Here is a 24,305-nt window from a genome sequence, read left to right on the forward strand (position 1 = left end):
ATTTGTTTGTTATTTGTTATATAATATTTTAAAGGTATTTGACGTTGTATTGTTAGCCTGCGTTGACTTAAGTGGAGGCCATTTCCACCCTTGAATCTAAAAGCTACTCATAAAACGTTCATCTTCTGGCGCTGCTTCAGCGTTATGACTCAGTTTCCCAGCAGGCATTGCCAGGAGGACGTCAGTGGGTGACGCGATATCTCTAAGCCAATAATTCTCTTCCATACACGGAACTCCGACAGGAGAGGGAAGTTCAGTTTGTTTATATCGCGGGACGAGAAGACTGTGTTCTTGTGTTCCTCACGTAAAGAATGAATGGATGTACACAACTTCTGCTTTGTGAAGATGTTACTGTGATGGTTGTACGTCTTATTTACACGTAAGTCCACATTTGAACCCACTGTAGCCAACAGTTATATATTGTCGAGTGATAATATTCCTAATAAGCTAACAGCGTTAGCAGAAACGACGGTTGCTCCCGGTTAAGATGACGAAAAGTGTTTGGCTTGTGGTGCCTTCATGGACACATAACGCAATTTGACATAGGGGCAGAAATTTAACATTCATTTTTGTCGTTAAATTGAAATAACGTAGTTTTCCAACACGTGTAACTGCAGTGGCTACGGGAGAGGAAATACTGGCATCCTGTGGTGCAGTGTAGTTGTTGCATCCAAACGTGTTAGTGTGTGCGTAAACTCTTAGGTTTAATGGGTTATTTTTTCTACTTTAACAATGTTTATAACGTTGTTCATATAGTACATGTTAGAACAAAGAGACGAACGGATTCACGGTGAAAGTATTTGTATAAATTATAGGCTCTGGATGATGATACATGAATAAAATGCATTGTACTGAAGTTGACAAGAGAGAAACATAGATAACCGGATATTGATCCCTAAATGCAACAAAGGAGCTAGAGTATGTTTCACACCGTTTCCACCCCGCAGTGGTCCTTTATGTCCTCTGTGGATACATTTGTATTGCTGGTGTTTCTTTGCTCAATTTTCCAGGTTGTGTATTGACATGTACTTGCATGGCAACACGTGATAACTGTTGCATTGTAGTAGCAAAATGATAAAAAAAAAATAAAATCTACAATGACATTATTCTAAATTACATGAACAGAAGCATTCCTTAAGGACTTTATCTGGGACAGCTCCGAGATTTGTCCCATGTTATCCAGGTGTTCATAACATACTGAAGCACACAGAAGTGCATTTATTGAAGGTGATGTTTGATTATACTGAAATAATGTCAACACTCTCATAAATGGAACAGCAAATTTATCCTAATCCAACATCCACAACCTTAGTTTAACTAATTTTCAAAAATAATATTTGACCGGTCATATCTTGTTCCTGCTCCAAAATGTGTTCAGCCTTAACCAGAGCTGCTGCTGAGAGCGTTTGTGTGCATGTACATATTTTTACTGTCCGTGTGACATGTTTGCATTGTGTGAATATAGCATATATCCTTGTGTATGCATGAAACGGTGTATAATAGAGATTGTGGATTAAACTGTCTGCTACTTTGGTGTTCAGTATGTGGCTCTTTTCCACTTCTGCTGCACTGAAAACTGAACTCCCAACACAGGTCAACAAGAGGCGTTTGTTCCCCATTTGGTTGGATTTTTTTCCTCCCTGAAAATTAGTATTTATATATTCACATCAGCGAGCCATAGGGGCTTTCCAACAGAGATGATGGCAAGACATTAAACAAATCATGTGTAACGAGGTGATCATAAAACACAGCCCTCTGGTGTCCCACACAGGCCTGTCATTATGGCAAAAACAAGTACACAGACACACACACACACACACCATTCACCATTCACCCACACCATTCACCCATCCTTGCACATACTCTTGTGATCTGTCCCCCCATGTTTTTCTCCCCTTTGTAAAAGGTGAAGAATGTATTGTTTATTTCTCAGTAGGATCTTAAGAGTGTGTGTGTGTGTGTGTGTGTGTGTGTGTGTGTGTGTGTGTGTGTGTGTGTGTGTGTGTGTGTGAGTGTGTGAGAGTGAGAGAGAGAGAGAGATTAGGCTTGACTGGCTGTAGCTTAAGAGTTTTATCATTAAATTGTGGTAATAAGAGCTTAACATAACCTGATTAGCACACTTTGCTTCAATTTACTTTCCACTTATTATTACATTATCTACCTCTGCTCTCATTGAAAATGGTGGATGACATGGGCCGCACATGCAAGTATTAAACTGGAGCCCAACAATTACCTTGACAGGTTGGTATTGTTGCTACATTGCTGTGTTTCTTCCTTTGTTGCCACTTCTAACTGTATCATATCACTTACATCCTCATGGGTGTGAATTTGCTTCTTTTTGTGTGTGTATGGCGAACCAAATGGGACCTGCTTGTAGAAACCATCATCTGTGGTAGCTTTTAGTGGTCAAAGGTCCACGGGGCACCGTTAATATTTTGTCCCATAAAAGATCAACCTTTTTTATGATAGCAGAAAGTCATAAATTGACCCACCTCCAATATAACACATTTTGGAAAACACTAAAGTGCCTTGAAACCTTTAGGGATGCTGATATTGTACATTGTAACATGTAATGATAACAGTAAAAAATGTTACCATTATCTGTCTGTGTCTGTGTAGTTTTTGGACTTAATAGTGTTATTGTTTGTTTTCTCTAGCATCTCTGCTCACTAAGTAGACACTGGACAAAAAAGCCAATGTCTCAGCTGCAATCACTGATTCAGCTCCAAGAAACATCAGAGCACTTACTGAATGTCCAGGAGATGCAATTCTGGCTGGACAAAGCGGTGGCTTGGACCCAGGTTGACAGTCCAGAAACTCAGAAAGACACCTGCCGGCACTTGAGTAGACTAAGTGTTTTCCTCCAGCAACTCGTCACACACATCAACAACATGGTAAGCAGATACTGTGAAAAGGTGAGGTCATATCTTCACAGCCATCAGTTTGTGGGAATGCAGAAAACTTTGAGATTTATATTCTTCACCAAATGAGACTGAGGTTGTCCACTATATTTCCCATGTACCTTTAAGTCTAATTAAATGCTTTGTGTCTATTGAAAGTGTTTTTTTTTTTTAGGCTCAGCAAGCTTTATTTAAATGAAATAAATTAAGACAGTTAATCAGTAATGCTGATCAGCCAAACAACTAATTATGAAGCAATAAGTTAATTAAAACATGACTGCATCTAATACACTAACATAGACATACACATGGTCACTCTGTCACAGCCAGAGCGTTAGTGGTAAATACAGAATTGGTAGGGTCCTGCTAACAGAGGCTGCTCTGTGCTGTGTAGAGGCTGTGTATATGTAGCTGCCAGTGCTGCAATGTTGGGTTAAGCAGGTAATAGTCTCAATGGGACCTCCAGTGCTAACCTGATGTATCCCCATATCGAGTCCAGCAGGTTTGGGAAGGGGGCAGAGCATAGGAGGGTTGCAGCCTTGTGAGATTTCAGTGTTACTACAGCCTTACTGTTTGCTTCAAACTCTTGCTACTCAGGAATCTCCATGTCATTCCTTTTTATAACAGTTCCACTCACATTTCTTACTTACATAATATACTCTTATTCTCATATAAGACCATATAAGAAATATTGTTTTTTTTAGTGTTGTAACATGTTTAATGTTTGTAACATATGGACTATAGAGTGTATATTATAAAGTAACACACTTGGGATGAATAGAATGAGTCTCAGTGTCTGAACCTTACTTTGTACTTTAACGTGTAGGATGATCGAGCGGATGCAAAGATGGAGAAAATAATGGTATAGCTTAATTGGGTTGAAATTCTTTTTTACTGGCAGCGTTCTCATAAAAGTCCAGCTGAGGATAGCCTGCTTCTTGGCAACATTTTGCATCCTTTGATGACATAACAACTTTCCTGTGGCTTGTGCCCTGTGATGAAATACTCTAGTTAGTCTTAATTTCCATGTTTGGAGTTGGCTAACTGGGTGGAGGGAGTTTTCTATCTCAGAATTGTTTCTTAATAGAATTATTAGAACCAGAATAGATTAACTGAATAATTTGGCATTTTAGTTAATAGGTGTATTTGCTTTCTTGACAAGATATTGGATAAAACCATTAATAATGCTCTCAATCACTATGAAATATGAATGTTATATAAGTCAGCAACTGGTTCACTGAATGAACTTTGCACCAGATGGAAAATGCTACTGTGGCTCTGTCTGAATGTACAAAATATCCACATTGCAAATGCAGCACCTCTGTAGCTCATTGAACACATGTTATCTTATTTTATTTGCACATTCTAAAATCAAAATCTAAAAATGACTATTAGCTGTTTTCCTGGGGTTTATATGTTTGCCTATTTCCTGGCCAGGTGCATTTACTTAACTTGCCAGACAACCAATTTTAGAAAGTCACCCGGTCCATGATGCATGAAATAAGGTGAAACTAAGATGTGGGGAATTATACATTGCATGTAAATGTATTTTCATGTCCCAGCTATAGTAACTTTGGTATTTTACTGTTAGGGTGACTATTTATTTTGACTCTGTTTTAGGGATAGAAGTTTTTCTCACTTTTTTATCGTTGTCTATAAATTTGTCCCATTTTCCTCTACAGTAAAGACATAATCATCACCATCATCATCATACTAAATTCTGTCCGAGATGTCTGTCTCTAATCAAAATTAGATACATGGTCTCATAGTACGTTTATAATTATGGACACTGCTGACATGGCTTTAAAGATGATTTGGCCCTGGTAGTGATGCAGAAATGCATATGTATACTCATGCAGACACAACATTTACTATGTGGGGTTAGACTGATAGAAGAGCTGAGTTGTAAGGGCTGGTCGTATTGTGTGGGGGCCACTCTTCTTCCCAATAATTGTGATCTCATCCACTAGAGTCAAGTAAGAAGTAAGTAAATCTGCCTTAACTTTTTTATGTATGCCAATGTTGCCATATGTTAAGATGTCTTCATGTTTGCACTCCCTCTGTTTCTGATAAAAAAGTACAGATGACATAAGTCGTTGAGGTTCATGGAATGATAAGCACAAAAAGAAGACTAGGGCAAAGACAAGGACATGTTCTGATGTCCAGCAGAAGCTGTACAGGTGATATCTCAAATACAGAGAAGTTTTTCCACATTCTAGGATTATATGAGATCCTGATAGCTTGACATCACAGCCTCCATTGTGTGTACATTGCAATGAAGTAAGCTGAAACATATTTGGTTGAGCAACAGCACACTGCTTCAATTAAGACTGGCATCTGTCAGATTTCTGTTTGGTTCTGCATCAAAGTTGTTCTTTTATTGTTAACTGGCTCACATGTGAAATGTATGTTATAACCTAGTCTGTTAATATGGGCTGAATAATGATAATAATTTTCATGTAAACAAGATTCATGCACAAAAGATATGCTTAATTTAAGTAATATAACACTTTGATCTGCCTTCTACATGTCCAGCTGCACATGTCCAACTGTACATGTCCAACTGTAGTCATCGTATTGTAAAGCGTGTGTTCTGTGCATACACAGAAATGCAGTGAGGTGGAACAGAAACAGTGTTGTATACCAGTGTATTGATAGTTATTCTGTATGCAAAATTTATTTTTGAAAGTCTTCATTTGCCCTGAAGTAATTTGTGTCAGACATCAGTTTGAATTAAATTGTTTGTGTTCTTCCCTGAACAAGCACAAATAACACCAAGTAGTTGGCCGACAAATAAGCTTTGTTTTTCATATTAAACAAGTGTTTTTAGTGTGTTTGTGTTTTTAATAATCACCTTTTGTCAGGATCTGGCATTAAGTAATACATGTAAGTAGGTCATTCTCCTTTCTTTTTCTCGCTGGCTGTATTTGGTATTCATCCCCACTCAAGATATTTGGTTACTTGGCCTTGGTTTTCAATTAATTTCAGTGAGCTTTCCTGTCATTACTGGAATCTGTCCAAAACTGAAATGCATGGGATGTCAAGATTAAAAGTGAATTGGAGTGAGAAATGTTCTGGGTGTTTTAATTGGCTGTGAGGTGAAACAAATCGTGTGGTCTGTTGTTTTGAGATGGATAACAAGCACACACACACATACACACATAATTAAACCCTTACAGGTATATTACCCTAGACCAGAACCCTCCTCTTTGCCATGTTCTACTTCCTGTATCTCTCACTACTCACACTGGTGGGAAAATTGTGACATGACAAAAACACAGAAAGCAAAAGTGCTGCATGAGTAATGTGGATGTGCCTGCTGTTCAAATCAGTATTCACAGTCATTATGCGGACTTGGGATTTTTTGTATGTGGTAATGTTTGGTGTTGTGGCACATAGTTGTTAGGTTAAAAGTATAAAAACGGGACTGATGAGGACATGTAAATATCCTATTAAAATAAACTGTATTTTTGTTATTGTATGTCATGTTTGAGTTTGATTAGGTGGAAGATACTAAACAAAAATGACATTACTTCAGAGGAAAAAAAAAAGTTACCAGGCAAGCTACCTGGCTAGAGTATTCAAAATGAGAGCATGAATATTATTAAATCAATTTTTCTGTTTGTGGCTGTTTCTGTTATGTCCCTAAGAGCTGTTCAACAGAAACCATGAAAAGGCTGCCCTTCCTTGGCCAGTTTTTGGGCCGGCTTTGCTGGAACCCTTATGTCACTGCTGATGGTGAGTACACTTTCTGGACAACTTTAACCTAACAAATTAGTGGAGTACAGTGATTGGATCAGGAGGTCCAGAGTAATGGTAGCAACTTAATCCAGAATCAAGTTCTCAGAACTCCTAGACAGACAGACGTAATGAGGATAATGATGCTGAGATCATAGTGTGTAATGTGTTGCCTTGGTGTCTGCAGATACAAGCAGAAGGTGGCTGTTCCAGTGTCTATGGGGGCTGTACTCAGAGCATCCAAGCAATCCTGTAGAAAGAAAAGCTAACCAGTGGATACGGGTATGGTCTTTCTCTGTGTCTGTTAAATCAAAACCTGTGCTTAAATAATAAATGGACCACAGAGAGTCAGGCAGGCTTGCTGTACAAGCTTGAGACCCATTTTTAGTGTATGAGGTACTGTAACTTAGATGTGTACATGTTTGTATTAAATGTGGTTACTGATTATTTGAGTCAATGGCAGTGTACACCTTGGAACAGTATACACCTGAAACTTTTGATGCAACACAGTATGCCTTCATTCTCATTCATATAGACTCCTCTCTCTCCATTCCATTAGGGCTACACAGAGATTGAAGACAATCATCACAGAGAAAACTATAATATGTGGACATAACAATTCAGATGTATTCAGAATATTTATTGAGAACTCGAGTTACAGTTGTACCCATTCAGTTTTTACTGTATATCTTCTTCCAATCTTTGTCATAATTTTCAAGCCTGATCTGCTTGCAGTTTATGTCTTAGTTAATTCTCGACAGACTTAGCATGCAGATAAGTTGCCATTTACAGATCACTCCTTTACAATTAGTCTTCAAAGGATGTCTGTGACAGCTTTTTTGCTGCTGAAGAGGTTTTATGTCCAAGTTACTCTATATGAGTTTGTTTGCCAGCCCTCTGTGTCTCTTCTCCAGTGGGACATAGATGATGAATGTGATAGATTGGGTCTCTGTTAGTCTAAGCCTTTTGTGCCCAAAACTGCAAAACATACCTTGAAAGGATATTAGAATGGACTGTTTCACTGCCTGTTGTCACAAGCAAAGGATCAGCCTTTAAATTTTGGCTAGTTTATCCAGTTCTCTCTGTGTTTTCAAGGCGCACACACAAAGGAGGGAAAGAGAACAGAGGGAACAAAAGATTCAGCAATTTTTAACTTTGAGACGGTTCACACAGATGGCTTATGATAAACAATGTGGAACCTTAAGATTTTTGCCAGATTAACTGTGTGTTTGTATTCTTGTGATTAATTTCTCATCTAATAAAACATCTTGCAAATTAAAACAGTGCCTTGAAAGTAAACCTTGAAATTGCCAGATGCTCTTTGACCCATAAGAGGGGAAGCAGAGTGCATGTGCACGTGCCAGAGTTTGCACCTCTCTCTGTATGTTATTGTATGAGTATATGTTCTCATTGGCAGTGCTATATACACATAGTGATTTGTGAACAAAATGTGGAAGGGGGCTCCATGAAAGATCAAATAGCATGAGGATGTACAATACTTTTCAAAAATGTAAACAGTATTGGCTCTGAGAGGACCATTCGATGTAACTAGAGAAAGGTAACTACCTCATACTTATTAAAACAAGCTAAAGTGATTGATGGGCAACTATTCTGATAATGTCTTTTAAGTAATTTTGAAGCCAATATATCACAAAATTTATTGGTTCAGCAGTGATGTGTTGTTTTCACTTGGCCAACATTTGCTGCCTTTTATTCAACAATAATTTTATGTTGAATGTTAGAAAAAATAGTGCAGACAAATGGCTATTCCCTTTTTCTTTTATGATAGTAAATACATCATTTAGGTTTTGGAATATTGGTCAGACAAAGCAAGACATTTAGAGATGTCACTGTTTTTTGACGTTTTAGAGACCAGGTGAATAGTGGTTAATTGATAGAAATGAGCTTGCATATCAATAATGAAAATAGTATTTAGTGCCAGCTCCACAATGATTCTTGATAAATGAAGTCAGTTTAGATGCATGTTGAAATCATGACCAACTCTGCAGCTTCTCTTCATTCTCTTTCTCCTCTACTCCAAAGAAACTTCCAGTTCGCAGAAATGGCAGAAAGCACCAAAAAAAAAAAAAAAAAAAAAACCTATTCACCGCAGCTCAGCCTGTCTAGGGGAGCAGGGCAGATGTATCGTTTTAGGCCAGAGATGGTCTGTTTCTGTCTCTCTCCCTGTGTCTGTTGTGTTGGACTGCCTGTCCTGGAATGCAGAATGTGGCCTGTTTTCTGTTAGCTCTGTCTGATCTTGCGCCCCAACATTGTTTTCTTGCTGCCTCCATAATAGACTGAGGGTCTAGTGCTAAGTGGTGCCTAGAAACTGCTTTCGTTAGTTTGTGTCTGTGCTCATGTGTTTTTGAGAGTATTCAAGCAAATCTGTTTTACTGCTACTGTGCTAAAACAGGTAGCAGCCACATATATTTTACTCTTTAAATTATGATAGTGCAAAACGTATTTTGTCTGTTCTACATGTCTTTGCTTCAGCCCTCCCTGTCTGCTTCTTTATGACATCTGAGTGTTTTTACTGGGTTTGATGAATGCTGGGTACAGCCACAAAGCTGCAGGCGATGTCAGATAGTTATTAGCTGAATCAGTCTGTTTCTCGACTGTACTAGCTGGGGGACCACACAGTGCTGCAGTAACATGGGATGATCTTTGAAGAGATGACAGATAAGTAAAGCATGAGACTGTGATATTAGAAGGCGAGAGGATGGACAGCTTGATAGCTTGATCTTTGATGTGTATCTTTAGTGACTTCAATAGGGTGAACCACAGGTAGGCCTTGGAGCCACTGGGCTCCTTTATAGTTTTAAAACATATGACTGACTCTTTACCACATTGGCTGACGATTAAAGTGATGATTAAAGTTTGACATTAGCTTATTTTTCATCTTTTGTCAGTACACAAACAATTTCAGAGGGGCCCTAACTTAGGTGGGAAAAGTCAGTGTCAGTGCACCAGGTTTGAGCACGGTTGCTTATATCGCCATTATTTTGCGTGGCCATCCTGTCTTTTTTTCCTGCACTCTTTTCCTTCATTTATTCTTTCCTCTTTTTCCCTCTACTGTTTTGACCATCTGAGGTTATACTTTAGTCTTTCATTGAGTTTGTGAGAATTCAATCATGGCTTCATAATTGTTAACAGGCACCCATCAAACCCAACCCAACTCTGTGCCTTGTGCATTTTACTACGTCCTCCATTTTAATTTTAGATTTATGGAGGAATCATTTCTATGGCAGCAGCATGTCCAAGCCCCCAAACCAGTTCAGCTACAGTTTTCTGTGAGAGAAGGATGACTTTTGCCAACCATCTATCCATTTGCCCTTTATTTCATTCCACTGGTGACCACACCCTTCTTCCCCTGCTCCAAATGTATCCATCGCAGCATGTTCCAATCTCTGTCCGCCATTCCTTCTAACCAACCTTCCTTCCCTCTCATAACCCCCAGCCCCAGTGTTCCTTCTTACCAAGGGTGGGATAAATGTGGTTTTGTATGTACTCAGTGTGCAGGGTTTGAGGGTGCTCAGATGGTAGTGATTGGGGTTGTTTTGTGAGACTATGTGGAGGGTAAGCATCTAGCATGCTGTAGGGCCCAGCCAAAGAAACCACACAGCTCCACCAACCAACCAGCTCCTCTGCATGGGATTTTGTTTTTTCTCCTTCACTTTTTTTGTCATCTTTTTCTACATATTGTGCCTCTCAGTATCCCTCTCCCGCCCTCCCAATCTCTTGTTGATCCCCTTTTATCCCATTTTAAAAGAGATTTTTATTTTTTATTCTCCTCTTGGTGGTGTGGATCTTTTCTGTTTATGGTTTGTTGAAAATTGTAAAAACAGATGTATGTTGAAGAGTGTGTGTAAGTCTTGGCTTTTTATTTTGGATCAAACTGTCTAAGTCGTACCAGTGAATCACCTTATTGTGGTCGATAGAGGCAACTGTTTCTAAGGTTTAGCTTAGTCCATAATTTAAAGGTTTATCTCTGTGGCTTTCTCCGCATTTTCAGTGATCTGAGAAAAAAACAGTTGACTTCTTTTCAAATGTTCAGATAATTAATCATTAGATTACTGAATGCTGTGTGGCACATTAAAAGAAAAATACGTTATTAAGTCAACCCTTTATCTTACTTTCAGAGAAAAATCATCCCTTTTGTGGCTTTTTTTTTTGAGAACGTTTGGGATAAAATTGTCCTTTCCTTCTCTTTGTTCATTCAGTTTTGACAGAAGAAAATCATCAGTTAATTAGTTTTGGTTTTATCAGTTTATGCTGAGGCCCCTGTAAAAAATATTACAAGTAAGAAAGAATGTTCATTTCTGACGTTGCTCATATGCTGCCCATACATTCTCACTTACTGGAATGCCTTCTCTCCACTCATGTGGTTCAAATGACGTGATGCCAACAGAGACATCCTATATTCCAGTAACTAATTAGCTTTGATGTTGTGGATCTTGGGGGTATGTGCAGACTTTAATGTATTGTGCAGTGTTATAGATATACCCATAAAGTGCCAATAATCTGTTGCATATTGTTTTGCTTGTCCCTCCACAGAAAATATTTTGCCAGCTTGCTACAGATGAAGACAGTGTTGCAGCACAGGCAATAATGAAGCATGTTGATGTACCACCTAAAGAGTACCATCTAAAAGTCCTGAAAAGGGTATTTTTATTCTCGTTGGTATGAATCTTCACTGCGTTTATATGTAAGTATGTTATGTCAACATACTGTGCTTTTTCCCACATTTCAGATGGTGACACTGCTGCGGGAAGACACAGGGAAGACCTGCACTTCTCTAGGAAACATAAATCAAAGGTACAGCACAATATAAACTAGGTCTGAATCTAATAATTATAATTCTCCAGTCCTCCCAGTAGATAAAGCTTTTGTACTGCTTACAGAATGTACTGTATCAACATCCAAGTGATGCAAGTTTATATACTGTATATCACAAATACTACTTATTAGATTGTATCAAAGCACAGTAATCCTTAAGGCTCCTAGGAGGTATGGATTAAATTTTTTTTTCCCCACATTAAACATTAAATGAATAACTCCACACAGGTGTTCATGTGACAATGTTTTGGCTACATCAGAAGCTTGTGTGCCCCTTGTCACTTGTCCTGAGGTTGCTCCTCTCATTGGTGCACTGCTGCAGCGGCCGACGGCTTGTGTCAAATCAGCTGTTAGTGAAAACTTCCTGGATGCTCTGAGCTCTGCCTACACAAGGTAGGGGAATATAAAGGGAATCATGGGCAAAGCCCCCTTTAGACCATGAGTGTGTTATTTCTAGGGCACTTTATTTACTATTTAAATTTTGTGCAAATGTGAAATATATTCTGACTGCTGACCATGAGTGGAGAGGTTTCAGACTCATCTTGTGACATACAGTATTTACTATAAACCTGTGTCCAAACATACTCAGTAATCCAGCATATCTCCAGTGATACAACATATCAAATAATATGGTACTATATAAATTGATCATTGTTGTTTTTCCAGCCAGGGATTGTCATTGGATGAACAGGCAGTAGTGTCTCTGTGGTATCATAGTCTGTCCAGTCTGGAAGAGGCAGTGCTACGTCTGCTGGAATCTGCTCTTACCAGCACATGGTCAACACCACTGAAGCTAGAGCAGCATGTAGCACAGTCACTGCTGGTGGGTAATTTTAAAGAGGACTCTCATGTAATTTTGTGTATATATATATATATAACTATATTTTTGGATATATATATATATATATAGTCTAATTCTGTGTTGGGGTGGGCTGGAGCCAGTCCTGGCTGACATTAAATGAGAGGCAGAGTGCACCTTGGACAGATCACCGGTCTATCCCAGGGCTAACACGTAGAGATGGAGATACACTCACAATAACATTTAGAGTCACCAATGAGTGTAACACCACACAATTATCTAGTATACACAAAGAAACTCATACAGGCATGAGAAAGAACATGCAAACTCCACAGAGAAAGGCCCTAGGGTTGAACTGGACAGTTACAGTGCTAACAACTGCTCCATCGTGCCACCGTCTATCATAAATATGATACAGCTAAATTCTGTTTTCTTTCCGTCATTTGTTTATAATTAATAGCTAAACACTGAAGTGGCACGAAATAGGACACTATTTTAAAGTTTAATTCAGGGTTCTGTCTAAAAATCAATAGTCCTCAGGTCCAAGATGACATTACCATGTTTCATCGATTAACAGAGAAAAAACAAAAGATATTTAGTTTACGGTCATATTAAACAGAAACATTAAACATTTCCCATTGAAAATTAAGAAAAAGCCTCCTAGGATACTTTCAAGAAATATGCCTATAGAATATATCTAATGTTGGCCTCATTTTATCTTGAGTCTGAGATGCAGTGAAATGTTTTGAATGGTGTGACATTTTTTCCAATTGGCAGCGCTTAGGACTGTTGATAAATTGATGACATATTGCTGCTGATAAATTAGTTTATGATGTACATAGTTTGACTCATCTGTCCTGAATTATAGAGCATCACTTTAGAAATTACTGCTCACTCCATATGTGTTTAGCACCACTTTGAACTGCTTTGTAAACTGTGAAAGTGATCAGTTTCACTTTAAGGCTCGCTCTTTTTATGTTAGGTATGGAGTGGTAGTGTTTTCATATGTATAGTTTTTGGAAGCATTACTTTTGCTTTTTGGTGCGTCTTTATTGACTGTTTTTGCCTGGCTAACTTACGCCAATTGGCTTCACTGTGCATTCATCGCACATCATTTGGCTAGCTCTAAACCACATCTCACATCATTTGGCAAGTGCTACACAACCTTTAGTGTGCTGGATAAGTACTGAACCCTCTGTCAGTTGAGTCCATGGCCGCCCCTCACTTAATATAACTTTAGATCATGCCCAGTTTAAAAGCCAGAAGTGATCTTTAATTTATAGATAGTTAGGAGTAGTTATTAAAGATAAAGATCTCATTACTACAGTGCAGTCTGATGCCAGTAGTGACTTGTGTTCTTTTCACTTGGCCAACATTTGCTGGCATTTATCCAACCATTGTTTTAGCCATGCTAGAAAAAATAGTGCAGACCCTAGGATAATAAATATAAATTATTAAATGTGTCACTAAAACTGGAAATTCAAGAAAACTAAGAGAAAACACTGAAATTAGGTGCAACCACATCTACCAGGACCTACACCGACCTCCTATTATTCACTAACTAGGCATGATATTAAAATAGAGGGGAATAGAGCAAGTTTTGTAAACTTTCTGCAAATTGTTTGCACCATATGTTGTTAACTGATGTTAAGCACCTTGTAATCATAGCTATGAATAGCATCCTCTTAATCTAAGTTATTGATTGCATTGCCTATAAAATTTCAGAGAAACTCATTTGGGAAGCAAAATTTACCTGCCATTTTCTTTCATGTGTGTCAGTTATGTCCCAGAGTGATGGTCCACTTGAGCTGTGTATACAACAGGCTAACAGTGCACACTTTTTCAATTTAGGAACTGTTTTAAAAAGTTAATATAGATTGGAACACACTCGTATACACGAATTACCTACTCTGCATGTGCAGGTATATGCCAGGCTAAAGATTACGCTACTTTCTGTGGAGTTTTGTAACAGGCAAACTAACTCATATGTGTGTGAGAAGCACTCTTTGACAGCCTCTATCCCATCATGGTTGCATTTGTTTACCCTGACACCTTGCTTGTTCACAGGCACAATCCTCACACACACACATACAGTCAATATACGCTTGTTTAGGATACTTTATCGAATGTGTCTGTCATTAAGCGGATGTGGGGCACATGTTTCAAGTGTCTAAATAGTTTTAGGTGTTGTACATGTGCATGAGTGCTCCTTGTCTCCCTCTTTCTCACTCTTTTAAACTGCAATCAAAAATAGGAAACATGAAATTAGGCTCACATTCCTCATTCTGGCTTTTCCCACCCCTCTGTGATCCAGTGAGAAAGGCAGTCCCAATAACAATAAACACTCACTTCCTGGGCCTGACTGCCAAAAACAGGATGTTTGTTGCGTGCTGTAATTGACCCTCCTTGAAGTGTTAGCTGTGAGATACGGAGGAGGATGCTAAAAATCTGTTTTCACTAGGGGGGAACCATGACACTTCACACACAAGCATGCATATTATGCATATACAAAGATGCACACTGGCATACGTGAGCCATATGGCAACATATTGCTGGTGCCCACCTGAAGTTTTACATGTAAATCCTGTTTTGTTTGATTAATTCCAGGTTCTGGCCTGAGAGGAGAAAAAGACATAGCAGAACTGAGGATGCTTTGTTTACTCTGTAATGACACCATATAAACATGGGGGGGAGCTGTTTGGGTAAATGCCCTTTAGTGCATATTCATATACAGTGTGTTGGCAGTTTTTTAGCTACACAAGCAAAAACTAAGTTAGTTCAAAACAACATTCCTGCAATAAATTAGCTTTTCAGTTGGCTGTAAGAAAATCAAATAAATACAAAAACTTGCTCATATTCCTTTGTGGCCCTCCTTTTAATTTTTCTATCACTGTATTACACCATACGATTAAAGCCTTTAAGGATGACTACACATGCTTCTTCTATAGTGAAGCATATGACCCTACGTAAGTGTGTGAGGGAGAATAATTAGGACCTAGAAGATACACTATATAAACAGAGAGAGGGAGGCAGACATGAACTGTACAGCTGTTAGATGTTTGCACTGGGGTGTTTAGAATGTGTTAAATCTAAAACACATGAGTGTGCATTAGGAGGAGATGAGAGACTAAGTGTGTGTCGGTATGTGAAGGAAGGGCTGACGAGTGGTAAACTGAGTGGTTAATGGGGAGAGAGTGAGAACAGGGAGAACTGAGGCACTTGAACAGGGAGGTTTGTAGGCGATGCAATAGGGACACCCAGTGGTAGTAACTTGTCTAAACATTTCTGTACTTACAGTCGATCATAATGGAAAAAGGTCTGTGTAATTTTATGCCCATGATTACTACTTTCTGTACTCTGTGTGATGTTAGGCTTGTCTGCTAGTGTCTCTATTGACTTGTGAAATTTATGTTTCTGTGTGTTCCAGCCTAAAGCTTGTGCTCAACACTGCTCGATGTTCTTGGTTACAAATGACATCTTCAGGTGAGTGCTTGTATGCTGTTTTGTGGTTGCTATTATTCTGTTGATATGTTGTGACTGAGCAAACCATGTGTTCTTGTGTGTGTTGCTGGCAGGTCAACCCTTAAGCAAGCTGAAGGAAATGATTCCGTTAAGTCTCTTATCCAAGCCTTTACCAGCTGTTTCCTCAGGGAACTGGCAATGCTGCAGCCTCAGGTATGCCCTGTCTTTTCACGTCTAACATCAAATCAAATCAAATCAAATTTTGATCCCACAGCGGGGACATTCACTTGTTTAGAGCAGCTTACCAAGAGGAGAAAGTGCAAAAGAGCAGTATTAGAGAATCAGAGAGTAAAGTGTGCAGGGAGTGTGCAATTTTGAGTTATTTACAAGTACTTACAAGACTTAAAAATAAAAAGTAGCATTTACAAAAAGTGTTTAGAGAAAAAAAGTGTAGCAATGTGATTTGATTCAGAGTACAACTAAACTAAACTGTTGAGTTGTATGGTCTTACATGCCTTCTACTTTATCACCAAACAATTCTTTCACATGTCAGTGTTTTTGGGGCACAGAGCCAATAGTTTTTATCAGAATGCTGCCTTTTTATGATACTGCTGATAATATTTGAGGAATTGAAACCGATGACTTGCTCAGTACTCAGTGTCACAGAGGACAGGAACCTGACAAACTAATAAATTCTAAGTTTACAACTAACTACCATGGATTCTTACCTGCTATTTCCCTGCAAGTGAATGAAAGGTTGCTTTTGATGCCGTAGGCTTAGATGCACACAGAGAACAATGAAGCATTATCCTTCCCCCTGCAGGCAAGATGACTTAACATCATTATCACCTGATCTCTCACAAACCACACTTCACACCTATACCTTGTAGAGAATTAATGCAGATTGCTTATAAATCATCAACTTACAGGTAATGACTTTCTACAAACAAAATATCTGCAAAGTGTGGAAACCCCTGTGAGCTGTTGCCATTGATGTGGCAGTATGTACTTTTCAACTTTTGCTAAAAAACTTTCAGTTCTCACAGATTTTCTCTGATATAAACGAGTCTGTTGTCATACACAGAGCCTAGAACAACACATCCTGTGTGATTGTAGGGTATTAGCTGGCATTCATGTCAATCATTACTGCCAAAAAAGCCGGAAAACATTTTTTTTCCCATAACTGTGTTGTATTACCACAATTTTATGGATATAACATAACGCCATTTCACCTCTATTGACCAGTAGATGGCAGTGTTACAATATATTCATCGTAGATTCAGATTTAATGGCTCTAGTCACAATGCACTAAATGCTGCCTATTACATGCTACATTACACAAGAACTCCTGCTATATCACCCTTACACAGACTTTCATTTAAAATGTCATATTTCAGACTTTTAGAGCACAATGATGTATGAGTTCCAGTTAAGTATGATTTAAATTCATGAAGCTCAGGAAAAATTGTGCTTTGTTGTTCTTTCAGAAGCGTGTACCTTTGAAGGAATTTTTCCCACAGTCACCTCAAAGTCTGTTGGTTTCCCTGTTAACCCCGCCAGCAGGTCAGTGTGCACATATTGTGTTTGTTAGTTTGCTGTTGGATATTTCACTCTGACACAATGCACAAAACCCTCTATTGTTCTGTGCAGTGTCTTTGGGTATTCTTCAACTATGTGTAAACAGTGTTCCTGCTGCAGGATAAATTGATTATTCTGTTTTGTTCTTGCCAATCAATAATACTTATTTAACAGCGGTGTTTGGTGTCAAATATAAAAGTTGATATAATGTGGAATGAAAGTGAGCCTGACATATTCTCATCTCTTCGCCTATGTGAAATCTATATACAGGCTTGTTGAGTTGACTGCATTAGCTGATACAGATAATTTTAGATAGACACACTTTTATTCTTCTCATTAAAAGAATGTATCTTATCCATACCGTGTATTACCAGTGTTAATGTACGGGAATCTTGAAGGAACACACGGTAGGTGAGTGCAGGGGCACAGCAGAGCAGCGATTATCAGTGTGTGCCCAGACTGGCCCGTAGGCAGGAACGAGTTATAGGATTGGAGCCAATTAGGGAGACACTGGAGTCCAGCCAGAACTGTTAGTTAATTATTACTCTGTGTGTGTGTGTGTGTGTGTGTGTGTGTGTGTGTGTGTGTGTGTGTGTGTGTGTGTGTGGGTGTGTGGGTGTGTGGGTGTGTGGGTGGGTGGGTGGGTGGGTGTGGGTGTGGGTGTGGGTGTGGGTGTGGGTGGGTGTGGGTGTGGGTGGGTGGGTGGGTGGGTGGGTGTGGTAAAGGGCATTTCTTTCACCAGAGACTGAATGGTGCTGTGAAAGTAGAAGATTTGAAGTTTTACCATGATTTGTGCTCCCTCTGAAAAAGTTCTAAAATAATTCATGCCTTTGCATTGTTAAAACAGCCTGGAAGGAAGGCTTGGATCAAGATAGCAAGCAATTTAATTTTTGTTACTTAGTTTGTTAGTCAGGTAGGTGGGGCTTTACTGCAAAATTTGGTTTGTGGCAGGGAAGTTATTTTTCACTAAACAATATGACAAACAAAATAGTATCTGTAAAACAGGAAAAAGCAAACCCACAACTAAGAGTTCTACAATGAAAATACTTGGGCCTGACATTTATAAAACTGTCTTTTACATGCAAAATTGTCTCTTACCCTGTGGACAGCAGCCATTCATTCAGACTTTGTAGGAAATATACTTATTACCCTTCTTTCCTCTTATCTAACCTGGTATAAGGCATATGTATAATTGTTTATTTGTTTCCCGTCAGTGCGGTAAACTAAGCTAAATAGCTGCTGGCTGTATCTTTATTGTACAGACACGAGTGGTATCAATCTTAATTAAATGTATTCCCATAATGTTAAACTAACTCACTAACCTTTAATATTGACTAAATAAGTGTCTTTGAGTTTTGTGATTGTAATGTGATTGTAATTGATTGTAAAAACTGCATACTTGTACTACAAGAAATGGTTATGTGTGTATATCTGAATTTTTTTCTTGCAGAGATCCCTCAGAAGGCTTGGAGACATCACCTGAACTGGATCAGTGGATCGTTACAGAGACTGACAGAGGAGGATGAGGAGGGAGACAGAGACGGAGACAGCAGCGGTAGTACCAGGTTAGAGTGAGAAAATCTCGCAGAGAGAGAGTGTGTTAAAGTGTGTCTGCTTCCAACATGCTGCCTGTGTGGTCTTATTTCCATTAATTGCTGTTGAGGGGGTGGTTAGTCAGATATTTTCCCTTGTATCACAGCAGAAAGGTCCTGGTGCACTGCGTGGCTCCTCCAAGCACTCATTAGAGTCTATTACCTTTTGGAGCTTTGGAGAAAACAAGTGTGGCAATAATAGTGAGAAATGTATACATAGAACCAAAGAAGCAGGGTGGAAGTGGACAACGGAAGAAGATAATATATTAGCATGAACTCAAAAAACAGAGTGAATAGCCTTGGTTAGACTCATTTAGAGAAAGACCAGAAACTGTTTGAAGTCCACGAAATGGAGATGGCTGACTTGATACTCTCCAGCTGCGGTTTTTAGCAGAGCCCATTATCTGCACCACTTCTCCATTCTAGAGTTCCATGCAAAATTCCCCAAACATTGTTGGGAGCCAATGATGGGAAAGTAGAAAGTTGTGTTGCTCTGAGCAAAGATGCAGCTGTCAGTGCCCTGCAGAGGGGTGCTGCTGGTCGTATCTGGAAGCCAAAGGGAAAGAGGGGACATGACTACGAGAGCTCTAATTATGATATTAGGGAAATATAAGAGAGAGAAATGCATCCTTATCACTATTCAAATGACTTGATTTTTCAGAACAGAAGTCTATAATACAAAGATCTTCTGTTTGATATCATATGAATAGGAAAATGAGAAAGTTTTGACATAGGCTAACCACAGACAGAATTCATTGGTTTCTTGCATGTTGTTTTTATGGGTTAACATGTATTTATAACTTTTGTTCTTATTCTCTGAAAAGTATTTTATAAATCCTATTTTAGAAAGGTGCTTTGTAAATGATATATTTTTTTTGTTTTTGTAAAACATTTGAATGGCTTATCAGTTATTACATTAACCAGTCATCTCACTTTTATGCATGTTCTTCCATTTACTATCCCACTTCACAGATCAAGAAATATCTTTCTTGGTTAGTTAAGTACTACAAATTCAAATGGACATGTATTGTAACAAGGTGTTATTAAGGGAAACAAAACGTGTCCAGTTTTAGTTTGAGATGCTACTTTAGTGCTATAAAAACATAAATCCGATGCCCATCTCCTTTTATCTGTGTGTTTTGTGTGATGAAACATTATCAATTGAAAAAGACCATTACAGCTGCTGTGTGATTAACTGCAAACAAATGACAATCAGTAAATAATTAATAGGGGGAATATTGTAACTGGTAGACATGCAAGGTTGTCACATTAATAGAGTGCCTATGATTGAAATGACCCCAAATATCCTGTTTTAGAGGATTTGTCTGGCTCACTGGAAACCAAATAATTTTATAAAAAAATGTGGTTTAAAAAAACTTCACAGAAACACAGATGTTTAATAAACAAACAGTAGCGATGTCAGTTTGTCAAAATGTGTTAAACCTCTCTCTTGCACTTCTTTACAACTTTAAACTCTTTGGTTAACAACTTGGATGTAAATTATTGGCCTGGCAATTATAAGTTTTATTTTACAACTGTAGTTTGGGCCATGAGAGAAATGGAAATTTGTACAGTGTTCAAGTATTGAGGTATTTACAAACTAAATTAGACCACCCAGTCAACTTATATAGATATTAAAACCTGTTTATTGGTACTGTTGGCCTGGACAGTTCCTATTTAATGCTTTGTTTGTAATGCACCACTTATAAATCGAAATTGGAAAAAAAAAAAAGATAAATGATTTAACAATTTAAAAAAATCTGATCATATGATCCAGTTAACTGGACCTTTCAGTCACATCTCACTGAGCCTTTATTTGCTCAGGTGTCATATACAGTACATTGCTTAGTTGTTATCTTGTGAACTAAGTATAAAAATTTCATTACCATGAAGCTCCTTTATCTGTAGTGTTGGGCATTGTTTCTCCTTCTGTCTTGCAGGTTGTTTGAGGCCTGGTTCTTGTTGGTCCAGTGTGGCCACTGGGTGCAGGTGACTGTCCAGCTGCTGGTGACGTCAGGGCCTGAGGACTGCGGACCCCTGCTGTGGCTTCTGACCTTCTATCACCACCCCACCAACAGGGGGCACCATAGAGCTCTACAGCTGGTGAGATTATCCTCAAAACATCCATCCATCCATCATCTATACCTGCTTATTCTTAACCAGGGTCATAGAGATCTGCTGGAGCCTATCCCAGCTCTCTTTGGGTGAAAGGCAGGGGTACGCCCTGGACAGGTCACCAGTCCATCACAGGGCCATCCTCAAAACAAGCAAATAATTTTCTTTTATTTCTTTAGGCTTGCTCCCATAAAAAGATTGCTCCCTGATGATCAGATAGCACTTTGCATGGTAGCTTGTTGGTGTGCTTGCATAGTGTGTGTGTGTGTGTGTGTGTGTGTGTGTGTGTGTGTGTGTGTGTGTGTAAATTGTAAATTGGATAAAAGCATTATGCAGTCCATTTACTTGTTTTATGAGAGAATACCTGCAAACCTCATAGCATTTCCACTAGTCTCAAGTATACAGTACTTTGTGATTTGTGCTAACATGCTAGAATAAGATCCTGAACATAGTAAACCTGTGTAACATTGTAGCGTTGTCATTGTGATTATGTTATCATGATGACGTTAGTATGTGGCTCAAAACTAGGTGATAAGGAACAACACTGTATTTAGCTTCTGATGCTTATTGTGACTGAAGAAAGAAGTGTGGATATAATCTCAGATGGCCTCTATATAAAATGTGCAGTATCATAATTATTTGTTATTTGCTCAGGTATGTCCTCCCTGAAAGCTACAGAACAAATACAGAGAAAGAATAACACATTAAAGAATAAATTATGAATGACCGCTATCTGAGAGGGGGAGGGAGAGACACAGATAAGAGAGGGGAGCTGGGTGAAAAGGGTGATGTAGTATTGATTTCTCATTGAGTGTCTGGCCAGCTAGCTTGAGTTTCACCTCTCTGTCTCTTCTTCATCAGACTCCTCTCATAACTCTAGGAGACTTGCCATTGTTGCTGCCACTATCTCTCCAATTATGATCTCACTTTCAAGTCTAACATGGTTTATCATGTAGAAATTAGAAATATATAGATTTTTTTGTAGGAAAAATTACTTAAGGCAAGTTTTCTGATTTCAGCATGGTCTATAAATAATCATGTCAGCTGACATTAAATTTATCATGTGGCCTTTGTTTCCAGGTGCACGCCAAAGAAGTATGGGACCACCTTCACTCCCTGTTCTTGGCCTTGGCTCATCCTCTGCCTGTTGACCGTCTGCAGTCGTTGGTCACCCAGCTGTCACCACAACCTCAGCAGCCACAGCTGTCTCCATTATTAATTCTCAAACTCTTAGTCGACTTTGCTGTTTTCTTCCAACAGTCACTGAGTATATCAACAGAGATTTTACAGACGGTGAGGAAACACTCAGTTTTCTGTTTTAAGATTTCAAAATTCATGTTACAGTCACGCACATTAGGACTCATGGTACATTTTATGCTGTTTCGAAATAATTTATAAATACTTGAGACTCGATGTTTATTCTTTGCCTTGAAACAGCATTTGACAGAACAATATCACTGAAAGGTTGATTATGACTGAATTCTTTTTGGAATATTATATATTACTCAGACTTTGATTCTTCAAGGTTATTGTAGGTTTTTGGCATTATATAAAATGCATCATTCCATGTACACCAGAGTTTGATTTCTGGATGTTGAATGGGCTTGAATTATTTAGATGTGGATGCATATGTGTCATTGAATTGTACTTAATACCCCAGCAAATTAATGAGCACCTCTTTTCTTTTTGAAAGAATGCCTGTTAAGATGCCAATTTTGATTTTTCTGGTAGTTTTTTTGGCTCAGTCAGGAAATATCAGTTTGTCTTTGTCTTTGTGTGTCAGTCCAGGTGGTGGATCAGTCTGGTCTGGCTGATGAAGCAGTGCATGTTCTCCACTCATTGGAGCTCGAACTAACCAAAGCAAGCTGTTTATCAGGCGATGCTAACAGAGTTCATCTTAGGATCAAGGCACTCCAAAACACATTAACAAAAAAGTATGGAGCATGGATCCCTGCTGAGGACCAAGAACCCACATGCTCTAGAGCAGGTGAGAGTGCACATGGGCATTAATGCTCATACTCACACAGCCCTGTGTTCATACGTGCTGAGGATTTTGTTCAGGGCACGTTTGCAGAATGACAAACGATCACACTCTTGTGTATATATGCTGCGGAAAAATGACAGGAGGATGTCAAAACAGCAGAGCGAGGACAGATAATGTGTAGAGGCTACATGTCTAACCAGACACACATAACAACTACAAGGCCCACAAGGACACTTGAGCAGTGAAAGATCACACTGCAAAGAAGCAGCAGTGCGTACAATGTGTCGGAGCCCTCCCACTCATATAATTGTCTCACAAAATAAATCCTTCATGTTCCACAGGCTGACTGCAAGATATTTGGGTTTGAAGGAAAAGGAAAACCAAATGCCTACTGTCTTTGTATAATTACTTTTTTCCCCTAAAATATGTTCCAACAGTATTGAATCTGATAATGTGAATAATTAAATGTAATTACTCTTATATCTACATTTTCCATTGTATCATTCTTTGTAATGGTAAAGAATCACTCTCTGTGGTGTTCGATCCATCATTTTAAGTGTAATTATATTCTCTATTAACTGCTGGTCTAGTAAACAATTTGAAAGTAGTTAAAAATGGCCATCATAATATCCTAAAGTTATGTAATCAGATGTCTTGTGTAGTCCAAACAGTGTAAAGCACAAATCTCAGTTTACAGATTGAGCTACATAAGATAGGTAAGAGGTAATTAAAGACGCTGGATTAAAGATGTTGCCAATTTGGCACTTCCTACTGGTTGGGGCACTTGTTTTCTCAGTGCTGAATGATTTAACTCAAAAATCCAAACATGATTGTTTCTCTCCTGTTATCTGACTATAGTAGATAGATAGATATTCCAAAATGGAAATAAACAAACATATATTGATTTCAAACAAAGATAATTTTATTTTATTGTGAATTTATCAAAGTTTTTCAGATTAAAAAAAAAAAGAAAAGTTTACCATTATTTAATACAGCAGTAATAAAACCATCTTTTTCACATATAGAAATGCCCTGAGCTGCAACATAGTTGTTACAAGACAGAGTGAATTAATTTATTATGCACAGTTTGGAGTCATTATGCACCTTGGAGTATTTCAAGTCTCAGCTCTAAAGAACGAGGTCATAACTTTAAACTAAACAGACTTAAACTCACACACTTTCTTACATAGAGAAATCTAAACCTGATCCAGTGATTTTAAACTTAGTGAAAGGATGTTATTTTTCTATCTTCCCATAGTAGTACTGTAGTCAACAACATTATGTCTTACTATAAATAACTT

At 38.5% G+C, this 24,305-nt stretch overlaps 1 protein-coding gene across 3 annotated transcripts; it reads left to right on the forward strand.

Annotated features, from left to right (window-relative positions):
• Positions 1 to 241: 241 nt before the first annotated feature.
• Positions 242 to 23,413, forward strand: fancc (FA complementation group C). Of its 3 annotated transcripts, none has more exons than XM_026321620.1 (15): positions 242 to 379; positions 2,658 to 2,894; positions 6,551 to 6,638; positions 6,826 to 6,920; positions 11,193 to 11,300; positions 11,389 to 11,453; positions 11,703 to 11,867; positions 12,141 to 12,297; positions 15,701 to 15,756; positions 15,849 to 15,948; positions 17,223 to 17,298; positions 18,764 to 18,878; positions 20,846 to 21,008; positions 22,101 to 22,313; positions 22,809 to 23,413. In XM_026321620.1, the coding sequence occupies exons 2-15, from the start codon at positions 2,697 to 2,699 to the stop codon at positions 23,028 to 23,030; spliced, it is 1,821 nt and encodes a 606-aa protein (XP_026177405.1). In that variant the 5' UTR covers positions 242 to 379; positions 2,658 to 2,696; the 3' UTR covers positions 23,031 to 23,413. The 3 variants fall into 3 exon arrangements, with proteins under 3 accessions (XP_026177405.1, XP_026177406.1, XP_026177407.1); XM_026321621.1 differs by having other exon boundaries at positions 22,804 to 22,987; XM_026321622.1 differs by lacking the exons at positions 6,551 to 6,638; positions 6,826 to 6,920.
• Positions 23,414 to 24,305: the final 892 nt, after the last annotated feature.

Source organism: Mastacembelus armatus, chromosome 9 (assembly GCF_900324485.2).
Source record: "Mastacembelus armatus chromosome 9, fMasArm1.2, whole genome shotgun sequence".
NCBI classification, from domain to species: Eukaryota; Metazoa; Chordata; class Actinopteri; order Synbranchiformes; family Mastacembelidae; genus Mastacembelus; species Mastacembelus armatus.